This window comes from Zerene cesonia, chromosome 16 (assembly GCF_012273895.1).
Source record: "Zerene cesonia ecotype Mississippi chromosome 16, Zerene_cesonia_1.1, whole genome shotgun sequence".
NCBI lineage: Eukaryota > Metazoa > Arthropoda > Insecta > Lepidoptera > Pieridae > Zerene > Zerene cesonia.
In genome coordinates, this window is record NC_052117.1 from 1066059 (window position 1) to 1075984 (window position 9926).

The 9926-nt window shown below is 33.1% G+C and overlaps 1 protein-coding gene and 1 non-coding gene across 2 annotated transcripts in view; one reads left to right on the forward strand and one right to left on the reverse strand.

Annotated features, from left to right (window-relative positions):
- Window positions 1-3532, forward strand: part of LOC119832936 (breast cancer metastasis-suppressor 1-like protein) — a 76680-nt gene extending 73148 nt beyond the window's left edge. The window contains exon 4 of the mRNA XM_038356766.1: window positions 3276-3532. Coding sequence (XP_038212694.1) covers window positions 3276-3509 — 234 coding nt within the window. The 3' untranslated portion in view covers window positions 3510-3532. The remainder of the gene's footprint in view (window positions 1-3275) is intronic.
- Window positions 3533-7046: 3514 nt separating this feature from the next.
- On the reverse strand, window positions 7047-7118 carry Trnad-guc. Its single transcript has one exon. It is a non-coding gene; the product is annotated as a tRNA-Asp (tRNA).
- Window positions 7119-9926: the final 2808 nt, after the last annotated feature.

Here is a 9926-nt window from a genome sequence, read left to right on the forward strand (position 1 = left end):
TACTTTTGGCCCAGTTTCCGAGAAAAGCGATGTCAGTGAGTCAGTGAGTGGTAGTGTAGCTTTATATATATATAATATAATGCCTATACGGCACTTATTGGTGCATATTTAATATATTATTCACTTTTAATGACAGACAATTTAAACAGAACATATCCAGAAGCTGCGAACCAGTTGGTATATATATATATACGGCGACGAGACCTAGATTAGATTTTTTTTTTTGTTTATGTTACAGTCGGCAATGGAGCTGGTGGGACGCCTGATGGTAAGCGCTACCACCGCCCATGAACATTTGGAGAGGCATAAGGTCCATTGCAGACCTTACGCCTCTACAAATGGATTGCCGACTTTTTGGGGAGGGATTAAGAAAGGATTGGCGATAGGAATAAAGGAAAGGACTGGGAAGGGTAAGGAAAAGGATATGGGCCTCCGGCTCCCCCACTCACCGAACGAAACACAGCAGAATGCTATTTCACGCCGGTCTTCTGTGGGGGTGTGGTACTTCCCCGGTGCGAGCTGGCCCAATTCGTGCCGAAGCATGCTCGACTACTACATACAATATATTTCATATTGCATAAAATAATCCAATTATGTATTTTAAACCGACTGCCAAAAACAAAAAAGCGGAGGTTCTATGTGCATCTGTATGTATATTTTTCTTTTCTACGTTAGACCACGAATTTCCACCACCACTACTTTTTTTTTTTTTTTTTTTTAATGACATTGTCGACAATGGAGCTGGTGGGTCGCCTGATGGTAAGCGCTACCACCGCCCATGAACATTTGGAGAGGCGTAAGGTCAATTGCAGACCTTTCGCCTCTACAAATGGATTGCCGACTTTAATTGGGAAGGGTTTAGGAAAGGATTGGGAGAGGTATAAAGGAAAGGACTGGGAGGGGTAAGGAAAAGGATGTGGGCCTCCGGCTCCTCTACCCACCCAGGGTAGCGTCGACCGCGATTTATTAATTTATTTTTCGCCTTTGACTTACTTTGATATCGGTTAAATTTTTGTTAAATAAAAAAAAATATCTTATTCATTTATCCCATAGATATATAAGAAGATATATATTTCGTCGTCATTTTAGAATACCGTAAGTCTGTCAGTGACCGCTTTAGCACATAATTATACGTTTTCTTTTCGCACCCGCGTTTCTAACTTCAATACTATGTTATTAAATAACTAGCTGCACTCCGCGGTTTTAACCGCGTAAGTCCGTATCCCGTAGGAATATCGGGATAAAAAGTTGCCTATATGTTATTCCAGTTGTCCAGCTGTCTACGTACCAAATTTCATTGCAATCGGTTCAGTAGTTTTTGCATGAAAGAGCAACAAACACACACACATCCTTACTAACTTTCGCATTTATAATATTAGTAGGATTCACTTTACCGAGTAAGGTCTGGTTGTAATTAGGAAAGAAGTTGTTTTGAAATATATAAATATACTTATGTATTCAAAAAGCATATTTAAAATCATATTTTAACGGATTCATGGGCTGTTCGTTTTTATTATTAAATTTGGATAAAATATATACATTAGAAATTGCTACCGTACAATTTTGATGTCCAATATATGCAAATATATTGATAAAAATGAAGAATTTGTTTGTTTGTTTGCTAAAACGCGTTTATCTCAGGAACTACTGGATCGATTTGAATGAAATTTCGTTAAGAGTTTAGTTTCATCCCGTAAATCCCACGGGAACGGGAACTATGCGGGAAAAACCTGGACCGTCTATCTTTTTACTAAAACTGAAAGCTTTTTACTAAAAATTCATTTTATAAACATAAAGCATTACTTCCGTTCAATATATCTATACTAGTATTATAAAGAGGGAACTTTTGTATTTTTGTATACTTGTAACGTTATTACGCCTAAACTGCTGGACCGACTTCAAAAATTCTTTCACCCTTGCAAATCTAGTTTAAACAGCTAGTTTTTAATGAGTTCACTTCTTCCATTTACTATTTAAATAAAATTTAATTCCACTATTTAAATAACATCCACCTCCACGTAATATGTGTCACAGTGTTTGCAAGTAACCTACTCCAAAATGGATTTACCGATTTTTATGATTTTTTGTGTGTACATTCGATAGGTCTGAGACCACCATGTGAGTTATTTTTATACCCCTAAGAGATTAGGGTGTTCAGACAGTACAAGGATTGCTATGTTAGCGATAATATTGTTTTAACGCTGAGGTCGTAGTAACGGTAACTTTATTGTAATATACAGTTCACTGACTCAGCTTATGTGGCATGGTTGAGAGATCGAATGAGTTTAATGTATTTTAACGCTTTCTTTAATAAAATTTGTAAACTCCTTAGTAGTATATAGTTAGTAGGTGGCCTCGAAAAACGTGTTTGAAAATAATGCATTATACCTGTTAAAATTATTTGTTTTTTAGCTAAACCGCCTTCTAATTGTCAGAAGTAGACTGCTCCGAATAGGACCACATGGCAGGTTTTATCCAGTGAAAAGTGATGAGTTAACAGACACAAAAAATAAAACACAGTGGAATTGATAACCTGATTTTATTTTTAAGTCAAACTTACACAAATTCGCTCGTTTGTCGTCAACCAAATACATTTTCTACACGTTCAAAAAACGTAATCTTCCTGCATGTTTAAGTTTATCGAAGAAGTCCTGGTCTTGGTGAGGGGAAAAGTGATATTCATAATGATATTTAAAATAATATGACCATTATTAATATCATGATATCTTCTATCTATCTTATCTTTGTATATAATATTAAACAATTTACAAAATGAATGTTCCGTAGACGTATATAATTTTTAATTCGTTCAATTTCATCATAAAAAGCTCCTGATAACTTTAAACTTTGTTCAAACAATATTTTTAAAGTATATGAGAGACGCTAAATGTATGTATCGTTATGTAGCAATGTTTTTATATTTAACAGACATGTACAACTCTGGCCTGTTCGTAAGAATTCGAAAACATTTATGCGAAGTGGTTTGTCTGAACGAGGTCTGGAATAAACATTTAGTTTTAAGTTGTGTTTCAAGATTCAAATATAAAAAAATAAGAAAGAAAAGGCTACGAATTGAGAACCTGAATAAGAACTTAGCACTTATTCCAAACTTTAGATATTCAATAATATGGTATACGTCAATGATATATATTGTTTGCCTGGTAGAGATCGTTATCTAGTGACAAGCCCTGATTGTTTTTATTTGTGACGCAATTAAGAATGTTAATTTCACATGTCTATTTCTTAAATTATAACTTTCATATCTTTGTTCACAGAGCGAAAAATGGCTAGCCTACGAGATGCTGAAAGAAGAAATATTGGAGAAGATTCGTAAAATCGAAGAGGAGAGGCACACGGTGGACCTCTGGTCGTGCGGGGCGGAGTGGGGGAGGAAGCGGAGGAAACGGCAAGTCACCGTCTCCCCCCCATATGTGGTGTACATGCTACCCGACGCTGATATCATGGAGGACTGGCGACTAGTGAGAAAACTTTTGGAGCGAGCTGATTAGGTTAATAAAGAGTTATTTGTGTATTCGGTTGTTTCATTTTGAGCCTCAGGGGAGGAAATTGGTTTTTGTGTGGGGTTTGTTTCATAACTCAAGGGAAGTATTCAACTTAAAAGATTGAAACGGGAAATTAAAGGTTTATTTGTATTTATGATTGTTTTTTTTTCATAACTTATAGAATATATTAAATATAATATAAAAGAAACGTTTCATTTTAAATAATGTTTAGGAGAAAATTATTAATTGCACTTGTCAAATAAAGCTGAATGGATTTTAATAATATTTGGTTTGTTGGAATTGACTCCGCTTGGAGTAGTATAATGACTTATTAAAATTATAAGCTCTATAATAACTTATAAAGGTTTCAACAATGACTGGGCGAAGATGGGTCCAGCATATATAAAACCAATATGATATAATTATCATAATTAACTTCAATTGCTCTGTTTTATTTCTCTTCCTTAATTTTAATTGGTAAATATGAGAGCTTTTAAAACTGATGCCGGGAATATTATTCTAAAGCTTACACTGAAACGATGGTGACGTCACCTTCCGTTTCAGAGTTGGTGGCACTACTGAATGCGATACGCTAGATTTTCTAATGTTATTCGGTTAAAACCAAGTGATGCTGGGATGAACATATATTATTAAAGAATCAGACTTAAACCTTGCTATGTATAAACCATATCATTTAAGTTATCTACCATCTGCAGCATAAAAGAGATAAAACCCTATAATCTTATTACAATAGCAAGTTATAATGGAATAATCAAGTGCATTTCAATTCTGTTTAAACTTTAAATGATCTTTAATCCTTTGCGGCAATTATATTTTGCCCTAAATTATCTTATATATAAAATTCTCGTGTCACAATGTTAGTCTTTATACTCCTCCGAAACGGCTTGACCGATTCCTCTGAAATTTGGTAAGCATATTGGGTAGCTCTGAGAATCGGCTAACATCTATTTTTCATACCACTAAACGATAAGAGTAAGGTAGAACAGCGTTTGCCGGTTGCAGCTAGTATACATATAATATAATATTTTTAATTGTGAATATAGATTGTGCAGTTCACAGCTTCCTGATGCATTCTGTTTAGCACATAGGTAAAACAAATCATAAATAATATATGAAAATTTACGTCTGAAAGTGTCAAATATGCTATCGGAGACCATAATATCAGGAGGAGCTATCGGCTCTTAGGATAAAGTGTTTAGTAATTAGGAAGAGGCAGCATATATATATATAGAAAAAATGAGGTAAACAAATATAAAGTCAGTTTTTTTAACTTTAATTTTAAATGCTCCTAACTTTTCATTAACAGACACTTTTCTGAGAAATAGAATGTAAAGATACTTTATGTATCCCGATTCGGCAATATACATTGATCATAAACATGCAGAAATAGGTATCTACAAAAGAATAAATATAAAATTGGTTTCAAATTGTACTTTTTCTTGTCATTATAGTAATCTATTTTTTTATTTAAAAATTGGTATCTACTTGTTAGAATATAGATTATCTAGTAAAAAGAGCCTGTGGAAAATTTTATTATGGGTCAAAATCAGTTAGTTTTAGGCTTAGTCAAGAGTTATGTTATTCCATACCGTTAATACCGTATAAAATTGCAGAATTAAAAATTTGTATGTTTGTTTCGCTAATCTCAGGAACTACTAAGACGATTTGGATGACAAGATGTACAAGTACAATACAACATATGAAAGCCAAGTTTTAATAACGTTTTAATTACTAATATATTACATACAAATAAACTTTTCGGATATTCTTGCTTTACTTTCAAATAATTAAAAACGAAACATAACTTTCTTTTATTGTTACATTAGCGACCCGCCCCGGCTTCGCACGAGTGCAATAATACATTATATGTACGTATTAAACCTTCCTCTTAAATCACTTTAAATATTAAAAAAAAACCCATCAAAATCTTTTGCGTAATTTTAAAAATCTAAGAATACAGATATATAGAGGGCAGAAAGCAACCTTGTTTTATACTACTTATGTTTGTCTAAAATTGTAACATTTATGTTAAAATATAAAGCACTACGTCAATACAATAGCATTGACCATTTGTGAATAAAAATACGACTCATGACGTAAAACTTGACCAAAGGCAACGTTATTATAACCCCTGTTTGCAGAGAAGACGTCACGCATTACGTACGTTTCAGGCTTTAACACCCATTCGTCTGAAAATATACTTTATTAGAACAATAACGAATGCTAAGTATGTTGATCTGGCTTTTTAGGCTGTTCAAAAGCGATTAGAATAATAGTAAAAACTTCATACATAACTAGCTTCGGTGTAGTCAAAGGAATCTATACTAATATTATAAAGCTGAAGAGTTTGTTTGTCTGTCTGAACGCGCTAATATCAGGAACTACTGGTCCGATTTTAAAAATTCTCTCAGTGTTAGATAACCTATTTATTATATAACAGCCAGTACTACGAGGGTAAAACTACGGTTACAGCTAGTAACTAATAAGTTAGGTTTTTCGTGTATAGTGCCCGTTCCTGATGTATTATGGAAACTGTGTCCTTTCCCGGTCTCTGTCAGTCAGTCAGCCTGTCAGTCTGCGGCTTGGAAGGTCGTTACTTTAAAGGTTTTCAAAGAAAATCTATTATTGAAACAGATCTGAATTTAATTCGCCAACAGTGAACCTGCACTTATTGTTTCTATATTAACGTAGCCTTTTTTTATTGCGAAGATGCTTTTGCGCATACCTAAGTCCCTCGATTATGGAGCTCTGGGTTATGACAGACTCCCACTGCAATAAGGGACTACCGTCTAAACTGCATTGTGTTGCTTCGAACCGCTTCACAGAGCCATGGGCGGTATAATTCATCCGCGACCCCATCGCCGGCAGCCCGACCTCCAACCAAGTTTATGAAGTAGCCCTGTATATAAAGCAGAACAAACTAAAGTAAACGTTGAAGCGACCTCAATTCTGCAGCGCTTGAATATTAAAGTTCATACATTTTCATTACATTTAAATAGAACTAGCTCTGTTCACGGGTCATGGCGCCATTCACGCCGAAAACTTTTTTGAAAACACACTACATATAGAATAATTAAAATAATTAATATCCTGTACTATGAATGTACATAAATCTATAATAGTGACGAATGAACATCTAAATTATGTTCCTAGAATGCTTACCACAGATTTCTAAACAAAAGTAATCGTCTAATACTTGTTTGATAAGAGCTATCTCGCTAATATATAGGTATGCAGGTGCTTACCTACTAAGTATGTTCTAAAATCCCAGTTTTAATGATTTTTGTTTGAATTATTATAGTGATCTAACTAAAACTACTTACATATTAATATTCTACATTTATTGTCAAACTCAACATTCATTACTTTTAAATTAATTTAGCTTTTAAATTACAAAGGAACTATAAAAGAGTAACTACGACAAAATAAACATTTGATAAGTGATATCTCATTTGTGTATTTGATTTATATACAAAATATTTAAATAGATGAAATGAAATTTCTTTTAGATGGACAAAAATCCTCCCCGGCGGGGAATCGAACCCCGGTCTCCCGCGTGACAGGCGGGGATACTCACCACTATACTACCGAGGATATAGTTGAACAGTTGAAAGTTTTCTTTAAGTGATCTTTTTTTCATAAATCATCCATTCATTCTTCATAAGGCAGTCACAGTGCTTTGTAAATTGAAGATATTAGGTATTTAAAGTTGTTTTTTTAATAACAGCAAACGAGAATCCCATGTATAATCTAGCATCTTTTTTTAATGCCATAAGCGTGCAACTGAGCTAGCGGTTGGCCTGAATGTAAACGATCACCTCTACCCATGAACATTCCCAGAGGTAGTGCCTCTGTGAATGGGCTGCCCACTATTAAGGGGGAAGGGATAAGGTAAGAATTGACGGCGGGAAAGAAGAAATGGACTTGGAAGGATTAGGAAAACGAAACGGGCCTTCCGATCCCCCACTTAACGTACGAAACACAGCAGCATGCTTCAATTACACGCCGGTTCTTTCGTCTAAGATTTGCAGTCATAAAGAATTTGCTATTAATTAAAAAAGATGCGCAAAATCTTACGCATATATTTAAATATTATCTTGTCTATTTCAATGAGGAAAAATGAATCATGCATAGTATCTGCTGTCTATAGAATTGTTAGTAAATATTACTAAAAAATGTATAATAATTTATACCATAGATAACACGTTATTCTATACATAATTTTATGGGTCACATATTTATCAAGAATGCTTTTAGAAGCCTTATTTTAATAGTGAATACTACCAAGAAATATTAGTATAATGTAATTAATAAATGAAATAACATAAATCTAAGTTTATTACGTTTTCCGAATTTAACGTGTGAGGAGACGAAAAAGCTAGTATAATGTAACATAGAAACTCAGTAATAAAACCGTAAATAATATTAAAACTGTATGGTGATAAGCATTAGGTACGTACATATAAATAATAACAACATAATTATTAAAAAATAAACTAACCTGCCTTCAAATTTGTCAGAAATGACCAAATTTAAATATGACCACATGACGTTGAAATAAAAAAAAGTTAATAAAATAAAGTTAATAATCAGTTCAACCAGCAGAAAGTTTTTTTAACAATTTAAAAGCTTTCTTATTACTTTTTCATTTACATTAATTTAAACCTAAATAGGTGTGTTTGTTTGAACACTTAAACCGACTTTGATGAAATTTGCTACAGAAATAGTTTGAGACCCGAGGAGGCTTTTTATCCCGGAGATCGTACGGGAACAGGGAAATATATAATATACACTATGCGGGAGAAACTCCAGAAACTATATGACTACACGGATGAAGCCGTAGATGATATATAGCTAGTATGTACGTGATAGCATTTCAATTATATTTAATATAACAATTGCTTGAACTAGTAGATTAAATAAACATTCATTTCCAATACACAATTTCCACACCACAGTATGACCCAAATAATGAAAACTGGTCCGTTTTTCCTTCAATTACGGCGCAATAAAATTAACAAACTCAAATTTGTCTGCATTAAATAGTCCATGTGATTGTTATGTGTGTATATAGTATTTGTCTGCATTAAATAGTCATTGTGATTGTTGTGTGTGTGTTAAAACATCACATGTGATTATTTATTGGATTGAAAGTGAACACGCATGAGTGAATAAAAAGTTAATCAAAATAGCGTGTTTTCCAAGAAATATAACTGCCTCTTTGCAATCAATAGTCTCACACTAAATATTTTATACGCGCCACACATTTTCTTGGTAAATATGGTTTTTATAAGACCACCCGTCCACATACCTACTTTTACTGTAATTGATTCCACTTTCATATTATTTTCTTAACTAGATGTGACGTAAAATGGTTATTTTTGTTTGTTAATTGTGTTATCGTATGACCTTAGTTTTACCATCGGGATACATTTTCGTTTTTAGCCGACGTTACCAAACATAAAGAGGTTCTCAATTCAATTGTTTGTTTGGGGGTAACTCCGTTGGTTCAACCGTTTGCCGTGATTAGTTTTGTGTTGTATAGGAAAATCTTCCCATTTTAGAATCTGGAGTAGTATCGATATAAGTAAAATAGTTATATACGTTATTAACATATTAAGGAACTAGCTGTTCGACCCAGCTTCGCCCCTGGTACTTATGTAGCCTAGGAACCTCAGTGAAGCCCCAGCTACCTTAAACGGTGAAATAATTTTTCAAATAGGCCCAGTAGTTTTTGTGTGAAAACATTACAAATATACAAATCTTTGTAATTTATATATAATGAGGTAAAAATGTTGCAATATCCCAAAGTACCAAACATACATTCAAGCTGTAAGATTTTTTAGAGTATATTGGAATAAATAACTGACATATATCACCTCAAAACATATCACACCTCTTTAAACAGTTAAATATTTTCATTATTCAGGAGTATTCTATACTTCATCAAATATTTTCAAAATCTAAGATTCTGCTGTAGTAGATTTAAAAATTATAGCTGATTTTATGATTTTTATTAAGCAAAAAGTCTTTTTTTTTTGTTAGATATTTTATTTCTCATCACCATAATTACTGAAGCGTCACGTTAATGTGTATCCAGTAGTCCTTAATCAATAAATAAACTGTGTTATGACTATTTAAAAGTGCTTCTATAAAAATCTGATAATATTGAAGTCTACTACAAAAGTATATGTCATATACTCATACATATATAATACACATGATATTACACAATGTATAGAATGTTCAGAAACCATCGATAAACATGAGTTTATCCCTCAAACAATAAAATTAATTCTTTTATTAGTAGTGTATAATCGATTCATTAGAAAAAAAGCTATCACAAACGTTTTAAAAAAAGGGCTTACACAGGAACCATGTATTATTCCAAATATTTATAAA